We start from the raw sequence: 23115 nt of genomic DNA, 5'->3' as shown, positions 1-23115 counted from the left end.
CACAAAGAAAAAAAAAAGTGAATCTGTACACAAAGAGTACCTCATATATGTTCAAACACCACTTATACGATTATAGCTTACTTTCAGCGTGGAGCCAGTAGAAGGCCAAGAACAACACCAGGTCAGTCTGTGTTTACACACCTAGGCAACACAGCCTCTTTAACTTTGGGCCAGCTCAAGCTCATTTCAGCCCTCTCAGCGCTCCATCCTTATTGGTCTAACAGGAAATGGACCAAAGTGCCAATTAAAGGGAGACGCCGTGACATCAGCACCAACCACAAACTGAGCCGGGGCTGAATTCCTCTGCTCCCATACTGTCACACTTAACTGTGCTTTCCTTTGTTTGTTTGACAATGGATGCAACGAGCTCAGGGTGCAATTTTGCAGTGGAAGCTGTTCCCAGAACTGGCTTGATTGTTGATTTTTATGAAGCCGGAATGTGAAATGAAGAAAAAAAAAATTAAAAAAAAATAAATGCATGAGCAATGAATTGTATCTGTACAGAAGACATGAGTAATAAAAATAGATATCTAAATATACAGAGTCTAACTGGTACATCTATTGTTGTATATTTGTTCCATTCCCATGTGGATAAGATGAAGAAATCAAAAATGTACAGTAAGTCAGTCTGATTCAGTTGGCCCCAAAAGGATGGCATGACGTTTGTCTTGGTTCTGCCGATTGAACGGCGTCCCTGCAGTTTCGCTCCAGCTCCGCTTAGAGTTCAAAGGGCTGCCTGCTTCAGTGCCCGATTTTAATTCCCTCCGTTGTCAGGATCACACTGCAAACACACTTAGGGTGCTGGTCTGGTCCTTTAAACCCAAGATGCTGTAGGCAATTCTTTTCAAATGGCCAGGAAGCCTCACCCCGATGTTCTTAATATCCCTGTAAGAGAGAGACATGACAGTGTATAAGAGGAGCTGCACATGGGTTTACACTTTGGACACGTTCCAACACTGTTCATGCACACCCTTCCTGCCTCTCAAGCCTTGAAGCAATCATCGACTATTCCAGTGTGATGAAATGCCAGCCTGGAGCTCACTCCACTCAGTCTGGCTTGAAGTCTGAACCAGTTCAGCAAGGCGGGGCGTCTTCCAAGTTAGTAATCTGCCAACGTTTCAATGTATCTTCGCCATTAAAGGATAATACTGGGGGTTTCACTCCTCGTGAGCACATGATGCAGTCCTACAGAAGCCCTGCAACACAGCAGTCCCAACTCAAAGCCTTAATTACAGCCTTAATTACTTAACGAGGATTCTCCCTGTTGACCATGAATCACTTGTCTGGCAAGCAGAGGGTGGGCTGTAAATAACTGCTGGTTTTCCAAGAGTGCTACCAGATGCCCTGAGATGGAAACATGGGGCCTTGAAATCACACCATTCTGTATGACAAACACTTCAAAAGGGTTTGTCGTCTGCTTTACAGTCTGCCCATCTCCCCAAATCATGAGCCAGACCAACTGAGATACATATACCATGGCAGAGGAAGAGGGGTCATGTGGCTAGGAAAAGCTCTGGCCCCCATTGCCCAAAACAACCTTATATCATGTGCCTCACTGAGCCGCTTTTTCCAAAAGATTGAGTCCATTTCATTAACTGGCCCACTTAGCGCTCCTACACTCCTGAGAAGATCAAATTGTCTTAAACCATCCTGTGATAAGTGCAGGGCGTACACTCTGAGCACACCTCTTCAATCTTTCCAGAAGCGCAAACGTGCCGACTATGGGTCTTCAAATCTCATCCATCTATTTCAGTTCCTTAATCTCCTCTAGCTGCTCGAGCTGTACAGGCTGTTCTCTCCTCTTCCTCCCCCCTCCTTTAATGTTGGAGACGCCACAAAAGGCCTTTGCCCTAAACAGGCACAACTGGTGGTTTTCAGGGCTCGAGCAAAACTGCTGCCCAGGGCAGCTAGTGTGTGTGGGTGAAGGGAGGGATGAGAGAAAGAATGGAGCGAGGAAAGAAGAATAAGGAGCGCAGCGACCACAAGCCACCACCACCAGCCTACCACAAATGAGCCCACTCCTTCTCCTTCTCTCCATTACTTTTTCCATCTCAAATATTTCTCAAGTTGTAACTGAGGTTAGAGATTATATTGTGCACAAACTATTCTGCTGGCTGTTAAAAAGCAACATTTTTAACAAAACAAATATATAAACTACTAAGAGGAAGTTCATAAAAGACTTCACTGTGGGGGAGAGCGTAGTTTGTGCAATATGTTGGTTTTAATTCATGCATAATTTGACAAATAAATGTTCCTCCTCTTTGCCAAAAACTTGATTCACAAGTAAATTAAGTAAATAGAGCCAAACTGTTTTAATGAGGCCACTTACTCGTTCTTCATCTGCAGGACCTGGTCCATGGTGACGATCCCAGCGCAGGTGAAGTTCTCGCTGTACTGGCTCATCTTGATGGACTCCAGCCACTCGGACACCGACCTGAAGGGGGAACCGTCCGAGCCGCTGGTGCTGGGCAGGCGGATGGATACACTGCAAGGAAAAAAGAAAAAAAGCAGATCCAAATGATAATAGTCAACAGGCTTTCCCACAACAAAGGCAGATGACTGAGGACTGTAATTACTATGGAGGAAACGAGATGGTGATAAAAACCAGTTGGAGCAGTCAGAGCAAGAACCGATTAAGACATGAGCATGGCAACCTTTTGTCCTTTCTCACCGGTTCTGGCTTTAATGCTCCCTCACAAAAGGAAAAATATGCATTCATGCAAACAATCCCATACAAAAGAGTTTTAGTGTTCCTCCAGGAGTGCACACACATTTCTTTCATTAGCCTGGCAGGCAAGGTGTCATTATGTGCTTTTAATGGTTTAAGTAGACCTTCTCAAAGCTGCTCCCCTTTTTCCCCTTGATACACACTGCACTTCTTTAAGATAGAGTAAATGGGGAGCTGCTGTCAGAGCTGCTTTTAAGTCTGTGCGAGCAAGTCCAGGTCAAGTCTCAAGTCAGTCAAGACAAGTCCAAGTCAAACTTCAGGTAAATCGAGAGAGAAGTCCAAGTTAAGTCTCAAGTCCATCAAGATAAATCATATTTCAAGTCTTATAAGAAGTCAGAGTCAAGTTGCACATCAGATAAGACAAGTCCAAATCAAATTTCAAGTAACTCGAGACAAGTCCAAGGTAAGTCTCAAGACCTTTGGAAATCAAGTCCCAAGTCAGCTGAGACAAAGAATCAAGCCAGATGAGTCAAGTTCGGGATGCTTTGCAGGCCTGGACTTCAAAAAGCTGAATTACAAAATAAATAAATAAACAAGCACAAATTAAGTATCAAGTTCTTGCTGAAGCAATTCTAAGGCCTTGGCATTTGAACATTTGAACATTTGCCTGTTACCAGTGTTTTCACATAGTTGCTCAGACCAAATCCTTTTAGTGCAGAGGCCTAGTAATTAAATAATAAAGGTGTGTGGTTACACAAGGCCTGCTGACACTGTCTTATTTAGTCTTTATTGCGCCAGGATTTTAAGTCAAGTCTTAGTGTCTCACAGCAGTGAAGTCTGAGGTCTTCGTTTTTGTCATTTAAGTCTGACTTGAGTCAAACTCTACAGCTCTGGAAGCAGAATATGTGAAGCCACCATTAAAATTACTGCTGTTTCTTTTTTAGCTTATACAGTTCATTTGAAAGTGGAGAAAGGTTCCCCTTCCTCATGACTTTGGGTGCTTATTAACAGCAGGTTTTTATGCTACATAAGCAGGAAACATCAGTTAGAAGGAAAACATAAAGAGGAGAAATGAGAGTAAAACTGGAATCTATATTAATCGTATTGCAAATGTTGTGGTTACAGGGCTGTTTCCAAGAAGTGGTTGCTGATACTGGCAACTACTGCAGGTTCAGAACACACAGATCAAGCCCTTTGTCTGGTATGTAAATAAATCTCACCGTGGGTCAAAGTCTGCGATGGTCTTCAGGGAGTCGGGGCTCCGCAGCAGCTTGTCCAGCAGGCTGACAATGTCTCCGAAACGTGGCCTCTTGGAGCGATCCTGAAGCCAGCACTGCAGCATGAGCTGGTAAACAGCTGAGGGGCAGTCCATGGGCGCCGGCAGCCTGAAAGCCTCGTTGATGGCCTTCATCACCTGTAAGCAGTTTATCAGGTGACTTTTAGATCATTTCTCACTGACAGGTTGATGGGTTTGACTCAAACAGCAAAACCTCTGAGGAAAGTGCAAACGCTGAAACTCACCTCGTGGTTACTCATGTCCCAGTAAGGCCTTTCGCCAAAAGCCATGACCTCCCACATGACAATGCCAAAGCTCCACACATCACTAGCTGAGGTGAACTTCCTGTACGCTATTGCCTCTGGAGCCGTCCAGCGAATGGGGATCTTACCTCCCTGTTGAAGACAGATGCTTCAAGTTAGAGACAAAAAAAAAAAAAAGAATTCCAAAGAACTTGGACAAAGAACTTTCTTTGAGGTGACTGAGGTGAATATTTTGCTTAAAGCTAACCGGGAGTTTCATATCTACTTACACTTGTGGTGTATGTCCCCTCAGGATCGTCCTCTAGCACCCGGGACAGGCCGAAGTCTGACACTTTACACTCCAGGGTGTTGTTGACGAGGATGTTGCGGGCAGCCAGGTCGCGGTGGACGTAGCTCATGTCAGAGAGGTACTTCATGCCTGCAGCGATGCCGCGCAGCATGCCCACCAGCTGGAAGGAGGAAAACTCACCATCGTGGTCCTGGTGGGAGGAAAAAAAAGCACAGTTTGTGACCAAATTAAAAAATGAAAAAACTAAATATGTGTGTCATCACTGTGGCATAGACATTTCCATCAGCAAAAATGGTATGTGTTGGTCTTACCCTCAGGTACCTGTCCAGTGCTCCATTCTCCATGTATTCAGTCACGATCATAGCATGTTTAACTGCACACACACAAAAATAATATAACTCATAACATGCCCACAGTGGCCCAAAAAAAAAAGTGATGAAGTGAATGATGAGAAAAGTTTAAAAAGCAGCAAAACTCACAGAAATCCTTACATTTGGTGACCACCCCCTCCAGCCGAATGATGTTCTGGTGAGAGAACTGGCCCATGATGGAGGCTTCGCTCAGAAAGTCCTGCCTCTGTTTCTCCGTGTAGCCGGGCTTCAGCGTCTTGATAGCCACCGCCACCTCCTTCCTCCCCGGCACCCTCAGAATACCACGGTACACCTCGCCAAACTCCCCTGCAGGAAAAAAGTCATTAATAGGACAACTGATTCAAGAAAGGGATACCAGGTGAATGAGTGTTTGATTTGTCTTCTTAGGTGTCTAGCTGCAGGGGTTTGCTGTGCATCAGAGTGGAAAGAGGGAGGTTTCGCCCGGGGCTCTCTCACAGAGGTGTGTTGAGAGACAGAGCCTATGTTGTATAATTGGTGGATGGCCTGTGGTGTGAGAGCATGGGAATCAGCTGTCAGGGAGAAAGGGAAGAGGGGAGGAGGGTCACGGTCGTGGGAACTGGGGGGGGGGGTGAACTCTGAAAAAGACAGTCGGTTCAAAGGGTAAAGGTGGTTGCGCTTGAATAAACGTATCATGTAAGAAAGATCTGGGCAGGGCCCTGGAAGGTGCTCTGATATCCTTCCAAAATACTGATTCTGCAACACTTTGTTTTGTGTAATTGTTCTTGTCAACCTGAGCCAAAACACACAGATCCCGCAGCCAAGAGTTGCCACACAACAAAATGTCTCAACTTGTCGTGTGAGAACTCAGCCAGATAGATGTTAATCTCGCTAAAGTAACCACTGTCAGTCAGCTTCTTAAGCTGTGGAAAATGCTCAATATAAACAGCAAACTCTGGGATTGGAAAAATCTTTCAACATCTCTGCGTTGAGCCCCACAGCAGATCCTCTCAGCAGAGTTGTCACTCACCAGCTCCAATGACCTTCTGTTTGGTTATGTGGCTGGGGTGGATTTCAGTGGCAAACTTCAGCACGGCTACGTTGGGGTCCTCGTATGTGTGTGGATCCACGTAGGTCTTCAGAGGCTTCAATTGCTCTGTGAGACAAAGAAAGAAGATTGTTGTGTGTTAACAAATGAATAAAGTGAATAAGAGATGAGAGAGAGATTTTTTTTTTTGTCTACCTGGGCTGGAGAAGTAGGTGTCCTCTGGTCCTTGCCTGGTGTGAGTGTTTCTCCTACTAAATAAAAAATAAATAAATGCAAATGAATATTCCACTTTTTTCTCTATGTCATCTGCCTGCTTTAATATCAATAGCACATAACAACCTTTGTAACCATTTTTCTAGACGCTCTAAGGCTTTCAAAAGGATCCCGACACTGGTGCAATGCATCCATTCAGAGAGAGGCGGCCCTTTGATAAAGCCTGACGATAGACTATGTTTGCAAAGCCGATCTAAAGACTGAAAGACAGACACGCAGGCGGGAGGGAGGTGGACAGGCGAGCCACAGTCTACTGCGGTACAGGCCCAGGTCACCTTCACAAAGTGCCTGCAGTCTGGTACAGAAAGAACTAAGCGCCTCTTATCACCAACAATGTACCACTCCGGACCAATTTCCTTTCAAAGGCCCCAACACTCACTAGAATATAACCATTGAGCAATGACAAGGTGCATTCAACGCAAATTCTTCCCTAGCGAGTGCTGGGACACAGATCCAGATAAAGAGAAAGAGAAAGGTGGCTAAAGGAAGAGAGAAAGAGAGAGGTGAGGAGAGAGTGAATGCAAAGGCCATTCGGGCGCCGCACAAAGGAAGGGCAGAAGAATGAGAGAGGAAGACGGTGAAGGAGGGTGTATTCTAACTGATTAACAGGACATAAAGACAGGGAGGGCAGCAGGGGGGGGGGGGCTTACTGACCGTCTGCGTAGGAACAGGACCACGATCACTATGAACAACATGGCTGCTCCTCCAACTGCTGCACCGAGGACGGCCGCTGTGTTGCTTTGTGGCCCTGGAACGTTAAGAAAAACATCAGAGAGGTCCCATTCTTCAAGAAAGCTAGTGAAACCTTATTTTCCTAAAGCGATTTTCCTCTGTACCTTCAGAAGAGGTTTCATACTGATCCTCCACGCTGGAGCCTCCGGAGCTGCCGTCGCTGCCAAGGGCCTGCACCCTGAACAGGTAGGCTGTGCCCGGGGCCAGATTACTGATCTGTACAGAGTTCTTCTCCAGTTTGAGCACGACATAGGCAGTCACATCCAGGTTCTCATCCGGGGAGACAGAGGAAGGGAAGGCAGGCTGAAGTTCAGCCAAAAGTCAAAGCGTTACAATCATAGATGGAGGCCACACATTCAATTTTAGCAAGGCATTACATTTAAATTCCTTGGATGCAGCTTTAAACCTGTACAGTGGTGAATGTAAAGCAGAACAGTAAACAAGAGCGGCGCACCTTCTTGCGATAGATAAGCTCATAGCGGATGGGTGGGTGTTGGGCCCGTGGTCGAGGGGATACGTCCCAGGAAAGGGACAAGCTGGTGGAGGTCCTCTCAACCAGTCGCATAGCGGTAATCTTGGGGGGATCTGGGGACAGAGGGGAAAGAATACTTCAGTATCTCTGAGATGTGAAAAATACAGCAGCCATGATGCAGCCTGACAATTCATCTCTCTCCTGCAGCAGGATTTGATTGCAGGGCTGCTGCTGCCTCACAGATAGCATCTCTCATTACTGCAGCACAGATAGCATCACTCCACCGCCTCGTATCAGCAGCACTCACCTGTGTAGTGCAGAGATGTAGTCAGAGCGCTGGTGGATGGCGGTCTGCTAGCCCGTGGCGTTGCCTGACTTGCGAACACCGACACGCCGCTGTGTGCCTCCACAGTGAAGGTGTAGTTGAGGTAAGCGTCCAGCTCGCTCACTGAAACTTTGGTCTCCGTCAGGCCCGCGTTGGACGGGTCATATCGGATTTTCTCTCCGCAGGGCTGGCACACACTGCCCTCGCAGCGCTGGCATTCAACGCTATAGGTGATGTCGGTTCGACCTCCTGTGTCCTCAGGTGGGCTCCAAGAGAGGAGGAGTTTTCCTGTGGAGAGCTGGGTGGTAGTGGCCACGAGGTCTCGCGGAGCAGAGGGGAGGCCTGGTGAACACGGATGGGGATGTCAGAAACAGGGAAGAGAAGAGCCACAGGAAGCGGAAGGTGGGGGATCCGCTTCTCACATGACAGTAACATGAGGAAGTCTTGAAAATCGTTAGATCAAAAACTATTAAACCATTTACTAATATGTGCAGGAAAAACTAGTTCAATCCTGCACATCCTGCAGGATTCAAACAAAAGAAACTTTCTGAGTTCACATTAGGAAACTCAGGTGTGACATTAATGGGTAGCTCATTGCTCTAATAGCCAGTTAGTCTCATATCAAGGAGACTCATTACCTGAACAGGGTCCGGTGGGGTCATCAGTTGGGGCCCGGTAGAAGCCGTCCATGCAGGGACAAAACAAAGCCCCCGAGTCCAGCCTCTGGGTGTTGGCAGGGCACGGCTCACACTTGTCACCGGATGCTGCAGCTTTGAAGAAGCCAGGCTGACATTCTGCAAACACAAAAAAACATTTGCATACACAGGTGAGCAAGAACAACAGTGACTTGAGGCAATATCCTACATGACACAGTGCACAGCCAGTTCCTCCAGATCACCCAAGATCAGTGACGCTGTGAACTATTCACCTTTCGTGCAGGACGGCAAGGTTGAGTGGACATGTTATTATGTCAAGGCTAAAGGTCAGATTTGGACAAAGGACAGAGATATGGGAAAACAGAGGCAGGGTTCTGCTCATTGAAACACTGACAGTTCCAGCAAAGACACTTCTCACAGCCAAGCCCTGAAACAAAAATGCAGACTCCCTGCCTCGCCGGCACTCCTACTCTTTACTTTTTCAACCAACAACCCCCCCTGTGCTGTTGCTGTCTTACTGTCTCTCTCAACAAACACAACCAGTCTTTCCACATTCCACAACAGTAAGTCAGTCTTCAGTGCTGCAACGCAAGAGAAATAAAGGCAACAAAAGTTAAGAAAAAGCACCAAGATTTAGAAGTGAAGCAGCTTTGTGCAGAGCATCCGTTTGCACTCAACAGTCCATTATGTTTTTTTAGAGACCCACATGCAGACTTCTGAAACTGTATCGCCTAGATAGGATGACACCTAATTTCACACGTCCACCTCAGAATAAAGAAATGCAGGTAGAGGATCCAGCTGTGTGCAGCAGTGATGAAATATGAACTTAATACGGTGTGAAATTTCTGAGAGCGCGAGCCATAAAGGAGAGTGAAAATGAGACGGCCCCCCTTCAACTCTGCAAGAGCATTCCAACGGCTGCTGCTCATATCCTCACACCATCACACATTCATCCACACACACACACACACACACACACACACACTCATGTATGCACTGCACACATGCACCCACACCCACATGTATGCACAAAATACACATACATGTATGCAAAGCACACCCGCGGACACACGGGTAAATCTGACATCAGAAGAGGGATTATGTACACTGCCTGTCACCTGTTCATGTCCCTCTTCCAAGTCAATTCAGCCACACACACACACACACGCACACACAAACAAAGATATACATATACAGATATACACACGTTTCCTTCCTTCCCTCAGAGTCATTTTCTTGGGGCGTTTAAATAGCTCATGAAAGATGTCATAAGATGCTGACAATGCCAGTGAGAGCCAACATGCAGGCCAAAGGACAACAGAAGATAAAGAGAAAAGAATGAAAGAATGTAAGTGAAGGAGACCATGGCAAGAGAGCGATCAGACAAAGCAGAAAGAGGAAATGATAGCCAATTGAAACTGAAGCATGAAGATTGAAGTTCATGCCAGTGACCAGGGAGAAGCAATGAGACATTAATTCAAAGGCAAACAAAGTTTTAATGTCAGAGCTGAGAAGCAGGGCCAAAGACAAAGATAATATCTGATTCACTCAGTGATACTGTCTCAGCCTGCGGCCGTCTTTCACTGCAGTTCTGTTGAATGAAGTTTAACTTGGAAGCCACAAGTGACCACACACAAAACAGAAAGCACACGGCTCCTGCTCCATTTCAGTCATATCAAGGGGATTTACTCGATTGACCATGAAGTTCACTTCGACTGCATTCGGCTCCTTTTCTGGTCATTGTGGTTCGCCGAGTTGCGGCGGAGCTGCTGTGAAGAGGTGTGCGTGTGTGTGTGTGTTAACTGAAGAGCTTGACAATAATGGTGGAGAGAAACATATTCAGCATGAGGAGAATTTGTAAGTTTGTCTAATAGGCTTGTGTGTTACTTAATCCTCCCCTAAAGACAACACCTCCTCTCTGCTGTGGCCAGCTGTTTCACTAACAACTACTGCTGATCATTAACGCACGTGAGGCAGAGGACGGGCGAGGCAGAGGAGAGGTGGTGTGAGGGAACAGAAGGTTCAGGAAAGAAAGACAGGAATACTGTATCCTGCTGAGGGCTGAAGAAAAAAGGGGAGAAAGAAAAGAGACAGGCCAGGGTGAACTCTTCCATTGAGAAGGGAGAACAGCTGCTGCCTCAAACCCCGATTCATACCCCTACCTCTCCTCCTCGTAATCCCCAAATTCCTTCCTCCCCTCCTTTCTCTCCTCCCAGTGCTCACTAAAAAGGCTCCCAGCTAACCCATTAACATTGCTATTCACCACTGACCAGCAGGCAAGGAGAATGCCATGCCATTCAAGTGCTGAAAGAAAAAACATACACACACACAAGCACTGCAGATGGGAATAGCCGAGATGCCACATGGCAACTGAATAGAGCAGGACTAGCCTCTTTTTGGCGCTACAGTGCCTGCTGCAATGCATCGTGGTCAGGCCTGTGGAGATGATGGCCTTACACTGTAAGCTGCCTCTATAATCAAGATGCATTCCAGTGCACACCACCCAACAGGAGGCCTGTAGCAGAGCGCCTTCACTGCAGCTTCGTTTTCAGCCCAGTCCTCTGTTATAAAGGTGAATGAGTTTTTCTGTATCTTGAAGACAAACTTGTGAGTGACAGCAAATGAAACTTGACGACTCTGCTGAGGTATTTAATGAGAGGATTCTTCGACAAAAAAAACAAAAAAAAACAAAGTGAAAGGAAACTTCCTGGTTCCATGGAGAAGGTGGAGGGGGACTTTGGATTGTTGCTGGACACAACAGGAAGCAGGAAGCGTGAGACTGACGCAGCCTTCCTTCCTAAAGCAGCCAATCAAAGCATGGAAACACAGGGGAGCGTGACCAGGAGAAGAACCGGTGCTGAGACTACCAGAGTCCTGAGACAGAATAATAACTGCAAAGGAAGCCAAAACGTGTTGACCCATCATGAACGCAGGCACTAAAACGAGGTGGGGGGAGGGGGGGGGCTGATGAGATGATGGCTTTCCCTCTCATAAACAAAAGTCTCTCAGCCTCTTCTAAGTTGAAACATCTGACAAACTTAGACCAGCCACTTTTTCCCTCCCTATTGCTCCAATGCAAAGAAGTGTTTGTCATTTGAGAGGCCCCCATGCACCATGAGTGGCTCTGTGTTTGTTTTTTGAGAGTGGGCACACAGGCCTGTTACATACTGGGAGCCCCGAATGGCTCTGGAGTGGGAGCGCCCAGGGGCCCCCTCGGTTTGTCGGCAGGAGCTAAGATGGATGAGATGGCGACAGTGATGAATGTAAGGTCGGATAGATGGATGAATGGGTAACATGGGGGCTTGACAGCAGAAATCGCCCTCAGGACTGGAGGAGTAACTGGTCGGGGGGCCCCCACGATCGAGTCCGGCGCTGGGCTTCTTAAAGACAGAAAGGTCATGTCTGCCTCAGGGTAGTTGTGAGTTAAACTGTGCATGGCTTACAGGGAGTCAGTGGCCAAGTAAAACAAACACATGCTCACAGTGAGGAGGAGGAGGAGGGAGAGAGAGTTGCAGCCGCAGCCCGTGGCTTGTCTCAAGAGGAACAGGGTTAAATACAGAAGTATGGCCAGTGAACAGAAAAAACATTTTGGAAAAATAAATCTGTAAGAAATAAATACAATGTCCTGATCCTTATCAGCGCAGCTCCTCAAATATATCTGGAGGCAAATGAGTCCTCTCTTTGTCTGTACTTTCATCTCCTACTCCTGTCCTCCCCCTCCCCCACCCCCTGGTTTTCATTCCTGAGTTGGTCCGACCTGTAATTGCAATATGTCATGTCATTTTGTTTGTATGCAGGGTGACAACATGTCATTAGCATTTTGGGGGAGTCGGATGGTGGTGGAACAATGGGGGTCTCTGACGGGGGAGGTGAGCTGGTAACATGAGCCAGGGGTCACGGAGGTAGAGGAGGGGAGGGGTGGAGCAGGGGGCAGTAAAGGTGCAGGGGCTGATGAAAGTGTGTGCGTGTGGGAGGGGTGGAGGACATTAGTCAAAAGGATTAGCTGACCATTGGAGCAGCTGTAAGGGCATTACATCTGTTTTACAATTGCACTCAGGCTTTCATCTGGGGTTGTTAACAAACACAATAAATTCCCTGATCCCCCTTCTCCTCTCACTCTCTGGCTCACCGACAGAGGACAGATACTGCGAGTGGAAAGTGGAGTTGCAGAGGCACCAAACATGCTCAATATGTTTTAAAGTAAAGCGGATACTTTGAGGAAACAAATCCTGGCTGACATGAAAGTCACAGACAGTTTCCAGAGGCCTCAGCTAGACCACAGTCATGGTCATTTGGCCACATGTTGCTGGTCAAATCCAGACAGCCAGGTGGCAAATACAACACCATTTTACTACACCACACTGAGCCAACAGGTCACGCACACTGAAAGCCGAGGATCGGCCACTTCCTGGTTAGAGGAAGGGGCCAAAATGGGACCAAATGCGCCAATAAACGAAGTGACTTATCAGGCAGGGCAACAAAATAGAAAGTGGCTGAGCGAGGCCGCCGAGCGCCGAACGACAATAGAAAGCCCTGAGCCAACGGGTCGGGGAGTCACCGAGGGATTAGATGACCTCCGGTTTCCGCTGCGGGCTCGTCCTGTTAGCAGTGAGGGGAGGGTGGAGTGGGTGGTGAGTTGTGCTGGGGGAGGGGGGTGGCTGACTAACATGGTGGAAGGATAGTGCTGACCTCACACCAGCAGTACAATACAATGCGCTTCACATTGCTCTGGACTCTCCCACCACACCACACACACACAGATACACACAGACACACACAGATACACACAGATACACACTGCCTCCAGGCCCAGGAATGTCACCAAGAGGAAATATGTCCCGACTTTCACAACCAACACACAGGCTGAACGGCCAGGAATTGCTGAGGCTCAGTTATTTGGCTAATGGCAGACGCTTAAAATCTAAATCAGCTAACTGCATTTAAAAATAGCAGAATTTTTTTTTACTCATTGCTTTGGTTTTCAGACACACAAACTCTGCTTTCATGAAAAATGTTAGCTGCTAGCTGGTTAGATATCTAGCAAGTCAAAGTCGATTATTTTTCTTTCAGGGTTCGGTGCAGGTCAAACCAGTGCTGAAAGAGTGACTGTTCAACTTCAGTACATCTGGTGAGCTGAAGCAAAACTCAAAAATCAACGCTGATGTTGTGTCTGTCAGTTGCTAAGCTTATCGTTTGCTAACAAGTTCGCTGAATCTACTTCATAAGGTCATAACCAAGTCCACAGTGACTTCACCCGTTGGTTTGTGAACTGCCGTTTTGTAGCCTCGAGTTTGCAATTTGGCCGTCGCCATCTTGGTTTTTTTGGAACCAGAAGAAACCATATTTGGTGAGTGAGTGAGGGATGGATCTAACCTGCTCTGTACTCGTGTGTGGTACAGTCTGTCAATCACACGGTAGCCTCGCCCTAATGCATACCCTGCTTTATTGTCTATTTTCTTCTAAATGGGACCATAATTTTAAAAATGGGCATCATGTCATATTGAAGAAAACTTGAAACTAGTGACTGAGATCATAAACTCATCAGGAAAATGTTTACTGAGGTAATAAATCCAGTGAGAAGTAGAGACATTTTCCTATAGACTTCAATACAATCAGACTTCTTTTTGCAACCAGTGCAGTCGCCCCCTGATGGTCATTAGATAGAATGCAGGTTTAAGGCTCTTCACCATAGGCTTCACTTTTCAGAGCCCACATCCATTTTTATAGACAGCCTATAGTCATAATAAGTGAGATCTTGTGTTGTAAAGTAGCGAAAAACAGATAAATAAATAAATTAATAAATGGAGCTTTAAATGTATTTTGTACATTAAGACTGAAAATGTATGGATGTACAATGTCTTTTTTTTCTTTTTCCACCGTTCTCACTACAAGCTAGCAAGAGCACCATCTGTCGGTTCAAGTTTACATGTCAAATTGATTGTTATCATATTTAGTGTGAAGGGCAGCCAAAGGTAGCACATCTACTAGTTGACAACAAGTGGTTTCAATGCGTTCTGACACCTCAAAGGCTCAGCCATCACACTTTTTAAACCACAACAGTATGATTTGCTCTAATCCACATTAAAGAGCCGCAGGGGCCACTAGATCGCCTCTTTGCTACATTTCCTGTCATCTTCTTCGCAGTAATTGCCAGTGTTCTGTTCACTAAAACGTGACCCAACAAGACAGTGCATGATACCACTTGAAAGTCCCCCCATTATCTAACCAACTCCCCACCAGTTCTCCCTGCTAGGCAGACGTTACCTTGGCACGAGATCTGAGGAATCCACAAATTCAAAGTAATAACGATGGCTTTCCAAAACTGAGGAAGAAAAAAGCAGACTATATCCAGCCTGCGCATCTAAAAGCACAGCGCTGTCTGAAATGTCGGTGACTTGTCACTTTTTTTTATTCCTGAGACCAGCAACAGAGATCATGAGCCAAGGGAATTTGGTAGAGCAGAAAATGTCATAGTGGGGATTATCCTGAAGGAGTGAGATGATTCCATTATGTGAAATCCACTGTAAGCCAACTAAATCGAATCCCTGAGATCTTGAGGTGTGGTGCCATGTTCACGTTTCTTTGTATACTCCCCATCAGATAAGCTGAAATTGCACAAGACCTTGGTCTTAAAAGGTCTGGGGTGATTACGATGAAGCAGCCGGATCCAGGTACGAGCAGATTCAAAGACTATTCAAAGTGAAACACATGATCTCTTATCTTTGTAGGATGTATTTCCGAGAGAACAATCAGCAATCACAATCCAAAAATTTAGCGACCAAAACAAAAACTGACATTTCACCTTCGCCAAATGTTTAAGCATTAACCACTATGTGAACAAAGCCAGTTGTTTTTCTGTCTGTCTCCACTAAAATATGCTCTGATTGGCAGCATTGTTCAAATTTAGCCTCTATTTATCTTCACGAGTCAGTCAAGGAGAGATGTATTTATCAGAGAGCAAGAGGAGAACTGTACACAGTCTAAATAGTTCCATCAGGGCCGTGTGAAACGGGATGTTTAAACTCTATTGGTGTCATATTCATGACCTGCACCAACAATCTGGCCAAAAATAACCACTGCTCTGTGATTTCACGGACAACAAGAACATGAAGGAGAAACTTTTTGTTTGTCTGTCAGTTTGTTGTACTTGGGACAGCTTGCGCAACAGTGTGCGTCTCTTGAGTAAATTGCATTAAGGACTTTGAAATGGTCATGGGAATTATGTGTTGAGATAAGAAACTATCAAATAAATACAAGACGAGAGGCGGATAATTGAGGCTCAAACTGAAGGACTCCTGAGGGACAGGGAGGATGTGGGGGAAGAGGTAGAGAACGGCAAGAGAGATTACACAAAGGCAAAAAAGCAAGCAGAACCAGTAGTTACTTCGCTTAAAAAGCACAAACACACCCAAGTCAATTACTACCCATACAAATCACTCACCACAGCGTACAGTCACACAACTACAACTTAGTCACCAACTGTTTGTTACATCAGCTGTGGATGAGTTTGGAGACACGGACAGAGAGGAAGGAGGGGGAGACAGAAAAGGGCTTACTGGAACCTCTTTGGCGGAAGGAATAATAACTTTACTGGAACTCAGTGGACAGTTGTTCCACCAAGACGCCATTTTCTCCAAGACACCAAAACTGCTCTCAGCAGGCCAAATATTCCACATTGTGTCTGTCTTTATAAATACAGCCTTGTGGAAACCATAATGTGGGATTAAGCCCTATTAGAGCGGCTGATGAGGTGTGGACCTGGATGGTTAAGCACAAATCCAAGGACCAGCCGGGGCAGCCCGTGGTCCATTGTGGGGCAATACGGTATGCCGTTCTTTTGTGCCAGGGAGGATTATGGGTAAGGAAGGGCGTGATAGGCAGCGGAGGAAAACTGTGTCAGTGTCAACAGTGACTCACGAGTGCAAACCCACTGCGCTGCTGTTGGGGTTAAAAGCCAACCACCTAATTGCTAAAAAAAAGTTCAGATTTTTTTCCAGAATTTAAAAAAAGAATGTTTATTTTCTCTTGAACAAGATTAAAAGCCTGGTGTTCTTTGTTTTTGGTTTTTTTAATGTTTTTTTTGTTTACACTAATTACAATTACTCTAGTACTGTACTTAAGTATAATTTTGAGGTCCTTGTACACGTATTTTTCCTCCCTTTTCCTTCTGTGCTGTTTCAGTAAATATTGGACTTTTTACTTTTAATACACTTAGTATTAAGATTAAGGTATATGATGCAGTGGTATTGATTAAATTACAGGTGTGCAAAATTATCTCCACCTCAAACAGCTGAAACATTAAAATGCTGCTTATTAATTAATTCACCATTAACAAAAATCAGGTTATACAATATACATAATATAACAAAGAAAGGTGCCATTCTGCACAATTTTACTTTTCATATAAATGAGAGTTTAAGTAAAGGATTTAATGCTTCTGATGGTTTTATCTTTGCATTTCATCAGAATCTGAAAAAATAATAACACAAAGTTTTAGTGCTGCAGAGGCTGGGGAAGTCTGAGAGGGGGAAAAAATTAATAGGCTACACATCAAAAAGAGAACAAACACTAAAGTAATTAATGTAAACTCAAAAACACAAAGACAGCCTTCATCAGCCTTATGAGGAACATGGTAATAAGAGCAGTTTATAGTTGATGCTTGTGTATTCTAAAATAATTCCTCTTTATAGTCGTCTGTACTGCTTAGATAAAACACAAAGGCCTGGTTTATGCTTCACCTCTGCCGACTGATATGATTTACAGCCAGTTCATAAAAGCTTTTACATTTGCTGCTCTCAACACTCTGGTAGGTCTCTGCGGCACAGGAAGTGATGTGTTTTATCTTCAGAGTTTGTTTGTCCAGAAAGAGGACTCTGTAGTTAGTATGAGCAATGACGGCCACATGCCACCTACAGATACCTCAACGGGGAGTTAAGGAAAAAAAAACTGAGCCCAGAAACACAATTTGACGGACGAGTGATGTCAAAGCCAAAAACACCACAGCAGTGAGTGCTGATGAAGAGACGGAGACAAAAACCAGATAAAGTCACAGATTCCTATTTTAACAGGTCCTGCGGGGCCGAGGAGCCGTAAAACTGAGTGATCACATCAGTGAACATGGAAACTTTCGACCCAAGTAAGAAAAAACACCACAATTGAAGTTTTGTGGGTTTTCCCCTGAACAGCAGGCAGAACAGGAAAGAAGTGGGGAGAATGATTAACTGTGTGTCTGGATGAGAATCCATTTAAAGCCCTTTGAGCCATACATCTCGAGCCCGCACTGCAACCCTGTGATTCATGTCCATCTACGACTGCCCTCACGCGTCTCAGACCTCTCATTTGACTTCATCGCAGCAGTTTTTTTAGGGGGGTTTTTCTTTGTTTAGTCATTTTTATGTGAGGGCTTGACCCGGAGCTGCTCTTCCTCCCCTGGGCATTCCACAGGTCTGGAGTAATGTTGGGAGGCTCCTGCTCGGCAAACTGATCAGGAATGTACCAACCAAGCGGGAGAGGAGGGAGGAGGTGGAGGTGGAGGTGGAGGTGGGCTCCTCCAGCCTTGCAGGGAAACACAGCTCTTCATTGTTCGCCTACCTTTACATTCCATTCCTCTCCTCTCTCTGTGTTTTAAAAATCACACCCCTCCACTAAACACAGCCCCTGTATCGCTTTTGTATGACTTTTCTCTCATTCCTTCCTGCCTCTCCTCCTCCTCCACCTCCGCCTCCTCCCTAATCATCTTGCCTGACACTTTCCCGCAGCTAAAAATGATGCATTGAAAGAAAACTTCATCACTTTTATAAGTCTGTTGCCGACGGGAGGGAAAGCAAATCTAGTATAAGCAGGCTACAACTGTAGTCCAAGGTGTGTAGTCCAAGGTGTGTGTTTCCAGAGTATTCACACCTTTAAAGTGTGTTTCAGGTCATGCATGTGTGATTATGTAAAAACAAGCATGCCAAAAATAACAAAAAAAAACAAAAAGATGGTGGAGAAGGAGGAGGAGGAGGACTTTGGGCTGATGGGAGTCTTTAGGTGCTCTGTCACGGAACAGATCTCAACAGGCCCTTGCATGCCAGCCTGTGTTGTATGTTAACATACACTGCCGGAGTCACACAATACACCCCATAGCTGAGGCTCAGCAAATTTGTGAAAACAGAGGGGAAGAGGGGGAGCTGGACGCAGAGACAGGCAGGAGAACATGTCGTCGGCATGCCTGATCACACGCAGAGGGCCTCTGCTCTCTGTGATGCTTGAGACGAACAAAGTCTGTGAGGCTCAGGAGCTTCCTCCCGTCCCCTCCCCTCCCCTCTCCTCTCCCCCAAACCAGCCTTAAAGATGCTAATCCATCACAGTACAGTAGCCTCCCAGCTTCTTTCATCACTTTCAGTCGCTCTGACAGCCCTCCCCACAACAATAAAAGCTTCTTTGCAGGACTTAAAACACAACTACACCACAACTACAAAGTCAAAGGACTGAGTGATGGTTAGGCTTCGTAGCACACCCGTATCAAGATAAGAGGAGGGATGATTATGAGAGAGCAGGAAATCACCTGATGCAACAGGCTGTAAGTTATGAACTCCTCTTGTGATAGGTGAAGTGTTTGAACATGACTTTGACACTCATTAAACAACTTCTTTAATATGTGGTTTTCTGACCTGGTCGTCACTGTGACAAAAATAAAACACTATAAAGAAGATTTGTACTGTGTTACAAAATTAGCTCCAAAGAAGATTTTAGAACTTTGTCAGATCTAAACATAAACATGAACGTGATCATTTAGGTTTTAAAACCAGTAGGTACAAACCGAATGGAAGCTCAGAACCTTTTCTGAGAGACCAACTTCACCCTTTGACACAAATGGAGTAGCCTTTTATAGCACAGGCAAAGTGGGCTTATACAAACTTTTCCATACAACTGAATATGTTAGTCATGGCTGAAACTCAAAAGCACGTTTCCTAATTTCATAGGTCAGGGATGATGCCGGGACATGTACAAGTAGGCCTAGGCATTCCTTCCGTCGCAGAGAGGCCTTGTTAGCCGAGGGGAGAATTCCACTGAACAATGATAATAACATCAATGATAAATATCTGCAGACTGCCATACAGTCTTGTTTTACAACCTGTGGCAATTAAAATGAAGGTAAAAAGTGACTGGTGCCAAATTAACTGTGGTCTGGGGTTACAGGATGAAGGGTCTGGTGGCAGAAAGATCTTTACAAGCACCAAAGATTCAACATTACACTCTTACCTTGACATGCGTCGTCCACTTCTTCATAGCCTGGTTTGCATTGGCACTGTCCAACAGGTACCACCCACTCCCCATCCACAGTGCAGTAGATGCGAGGCAACTCCTCGCTGACTGCGTTGTCCACGCACACCCCGCTCACTTCCCTGAGAGCCTGGTTTTCACCTCCGGCCACGGTCTCAGGGAACGACGCAAGGCTCTTCACTGTGGCCAGACAGGTTTTGTAGTAGACCCTGACGGAGAGAAGAGCGATGCACGCTCCGATATCTTGGAAAGCCAAGTAGAAGCCTTTTCGAGACAGGTTTTCCACCACTCGCGTCTCTGTGTTGATGCGCAGTTCGTTTTTGCTGGTGATCTCGTCAGGAGCTATGGTGGCCACTTTCTTAAACTGGCCCTTGCGGAAGGTAGTCCCCACGTCTGCGTCCGACTCGGACGTGAAGAGGTTGAAGGTTTCTTTGCAGGTCAGCGAGGCACCATCAAAGGAGTTGCAGTCACGTACAATGAACTGGATTTCAACAAAAACTCGTGAAGCCGATGGACGCCGCTGGATGAAGGTGGTGCGCAGCCAGTTGTCCTGCTCGCGTTCACCGACATTGCAGACGGAGTAGGTGTAGAACTGAGAGCCATTCAGAGTCCTCTGGACGACCTCCCACTAAACAAAACCACACAAACCAACAAGGTTAGAGGTACAAACACTGACCCTGGGGAGCCCCTAAGCATGCTGGGCTGGACCAAAGCTATGAGGCAGGCAAAAATAAAAAAGGAACCATGAACTTCACATGAGGGTTCAACCACTGTAATCTGAACCTGGAAACAAAAACAGTGTGTGAAGGGACACCAGGGGCTCTACGCATTGCTAATTACTCCGCTTGAATAATTTGATGATCCTTCAATGCAATAACACATTTCTACACCATGAAGGCCTCCACTTTACTCCACTTTATGAGAATTCACAATAGAACAATACAGCTCAAGGACTCAGATTGTGAGAAAGCATTTCTGACATTGCAAAGATACCAAATTATTTCCAATTCAGCCGTTCACATGCCGTTGTTACTACTGGCATCTTCCCCAAATAGTGTTGCAACTCGCATACGAAATGCTGCCACAAGTATTTCTGAAAAAAGTGACAGTATGTTTTAACGTAACCGTGGCTCTTGAGGAGCAACTGGCCCCCACAAGGCCAGAGCCTGTGGTTTGCCCTGTGCATGCAGCTACTGTGCTATTAATTAAAGGAATGTGCTTTGTTGGCTGAGTGTGTGGCTCTGCATATAAATTTGATGTACAACAGCAGAACCGACACCTCTATTAAACAGCTGGTGAACATTTTTTATGAGGGGCCTTTAAAACTTAAAACAGTAATTGTCATAAGTGATGGTTGTTACATGGGAAAATGTGCACAATAAAATCTGTTTCCAACAAGGCTTGAAAAAATTATAACAACACATGATGCTTATTCGTGCTAAAAATGAAACTTGAGTGTTAAAGTGATTATTTCAGCAGCGAAACCTCTTTGAGAGAGTTGGGTGCGCCGCTGCGAACAACCCATCTGCACATGCCTTTGAGTCATCAGCACATGAAATGAGACAGTTTACAGCGAATTTGCATGAGCCTGACTGGTCAATTACTTTGAAACCACAATATGGAAGAAGGCACACGGGCCTTCTGTATACTGGCGAAGACATAACCACAGCGTTTGGGTGTAATGATGTAGCTATTCTGCAGACGCATCTCCGAACACAGACGCTTTCCCCTGGTTTAAGGAAAAGGTAGCTCAGGCTGATTAGCGGCATCTAAGACCCCTCCCCCTCTAAAAAAGAGGTACCACATGCTGCAAACTTTAAAAGTTAATTGCTCTCTAACATACAATTCTTGAGCTGAAACCTTGAAACCACAAGAAGCCACAAGTATTCCCAGTTCAGAGCTAGCAGCTATTCTGTCTGCCTATGCTTTGGTGTAGTCCAGACATGCTCTGCAGGCAACTCCCGTTAGGATCCTACATCTCATATCCATACCCAAGCAACCATTAGGCTCAAACTGCCAGATTTTTTAGAAACCTGACATGTATGCACACGAGGCCCACTGAACGACTAACCACACAAGTCAAACGGTCAAATATTTTGCACCGGAGGATCTCAGTTCGTCTGGGCTCTTCCTGTGCATTTTTTCCATGCAGATTTATCCTAAGGCAAATTCCAAGTGAAAAAGTGGCAGCTGGAGGAGAGGACCGTGGATACTCACCCCGAGCTTGTCTCCCTGATCTAAGGGCCATGTCAACCAGCCCAGCTCCCCTCCTGTTGCCTTCATATCCAAAAGAACCTCTGTGGAGACATGAGAACGCAGTCAGCACCCGAGAAAAAACTCATCAAAAAAAGGCACATTTTCACTCAGAATTGATGGAAATCATCTGATTTTACTGATATTAATGTCTGATATTTATAAATGACAGTGAATAAGGCTGTTCAATCTAAAACCTTGTTTAGTTTAAAAAAGAAGATTCAAAACTGCCACATGGTGACTTACTACTTAAATAGTAATATAAATTAAACTTATATGTACTTATATTTATATATATATATATATATATATATATATATATATATATATATATAGTGTGTGTGTGTATTTATATGTACATTTGTACTTACTTATATATATATTTATCATTTATACAATATGTTTTATTACTTATATTACTTATTACATAGGCTAAACTTTGTTGAGGTTATGTGGGTATCTGAAGGTCGAAATAAGTAAACAATGCAAGAAATTAAGCCAACACTTTTATACAAGGCTGATACAAAAGAAAAACTAAGTTTACAACGTGATTCAAAACTTTGAGAAATGTGTTTGACTCAACAAACTCTCTCCAGAATTCACCTGCTGGGGTTACAACGTTTAGGGGAGCGCACATGCAGGCTACACTCTCAGTAGACTTTTAATAATTCAATATAAAACTTCGACGAGAAACATTTGAATACAATTTGAGCGGTTTCATAAAATAAGACTTAGGGACACAACACAGCTGTCACAGGAGTGAGGAGGAATGTTTCCTGGTTTAAAGTTTCTTAGAGGAGGCTCCCCGCATGGCACGCATGCTTCACTACAATAAAGTTTTATCAAGGTAAGCATTCTGGGAAATTATTGAAATAAATAAAAAATAAAATAAAGACACTCACCTTCTTTACTCTGTAATGTAATTAGTATACCGTTAATCAGTACGTATGAAAATAATAAAGGTCTGACTCCACCAAAGAAATCCATTTGGCAAACTTTTCCTCTCTCTCTCTCTCTCTCTCTCTCGCTGCTGCTGGGCTTGGCTGGGACTCTGCTCTGCGAGGTGAGCGCAGCTCTCAGCAGCTCATTCACAAACGGCCCTGCACGTCACGGACTCCGCCCGCTGGAATGTGTGTGTGTGCGTGTGTGTGTGTGCGCGTGTGTGTGTGTGTGCGTGCGTGTGTGTGTGTGTGTGTGTGTGTGTGCGTGCGTGTGTGTGTGTGCGTAGTGTGTTATCAGGGGCGGGGGTGGAGGGGGGATGGTGGC

At 45.3% G+C, this 23115-nt stretch overlaps 1 protein-coding gene across 2 annotated transcripts; it reads right to left on the bottom strand.

Annotated features, from left to right (window-relative positions):
• On the bottom strand, positions 1 to 22927 carry epha2b (eph receptor A2 b). 2 transcript variants are annotated; one of them, XM_071475335.1, is made up of 17 exons: positions 22752 to 22927; positions 21814 to 21893; positions 19576 to 20224; positions 8314 to 8469; positions 7658 to 8017; positions 7333 to 7463; positions 6983 to 7181; positions 6801 to 6894; positions 6069 to 6124; positions 5856 to 5981; positions 4976 to 5173; positions 4808 to 4869; positions 4477 to 4686; positions 4190 to 4339; positions 3889 to 4082; positions 2330 to 2485; positions 1 to 885 (listed from the first exon to the last, which is right to left on the bottom strand). In XM_071475335.1, exons 1-17 carry the CDS (start codon positions 22834 to 22836, stop codon positions 777 to 779), a joined length of 3015 nt encoding a protein of 1004 aa, XP_071331436.1. In that variant the 5' UTR covers positions 22837 to 22927; the 3' UTR covers positions 1 to 776. The 2 variants fall into 2 exon arrangements, with proteins under 2 accessions (XP_071331436.1, XP_071331437.1); XM_071475336.1 differs by having other exon boundaries at positions 4988 to 5173.
• Between the last annotated feature and the right edge of the window lie 188 nt (positions 22928 to 23115).

Source organism: Trachinotus anak, unplaced genomic scaffold, assembly GCF_046630095.1.
Source record: "Trachinotus anak isolate AG129_WGS33_773 ecotype Australia unplaced genomic scaffold, CSIRO_AGI_Tana_v1 ptg000004l, whole genome shotgun sequence".
Lineage (NCBI taxonomy): Eukaryota > Metazoa > Chordata > Actinopteri > Carangiformes > Carangidae > Trachinotus > Trachinotus anak.
This window is presented reverse-complemented; position numbering and strand designations above follow the sequence as displayed.

Coding starts and splice junctions, on each gene's coding strand:
- epha2b (XM_071475335.1), bottom strand. CDS start 22,836: ATGGATTTCTTTGGTGGAGTCAGACCTTTATTATTTTCATACGTACTG. Junction 5,174..5,855: donor ACAGAAGGTCATTGGAGCTG/GTGAGTGACAAC, acceptor TTTTTCCTGCAG/GGGAGTTTGGCGAGGTGTAC. Junction 4,870..4,975: donor CACCAAATGTAAGGATTTCT/GTGAGTTTTGCT, acceptor GTGTGTGTGCAG/TTAAACATGCTATGATCGTG.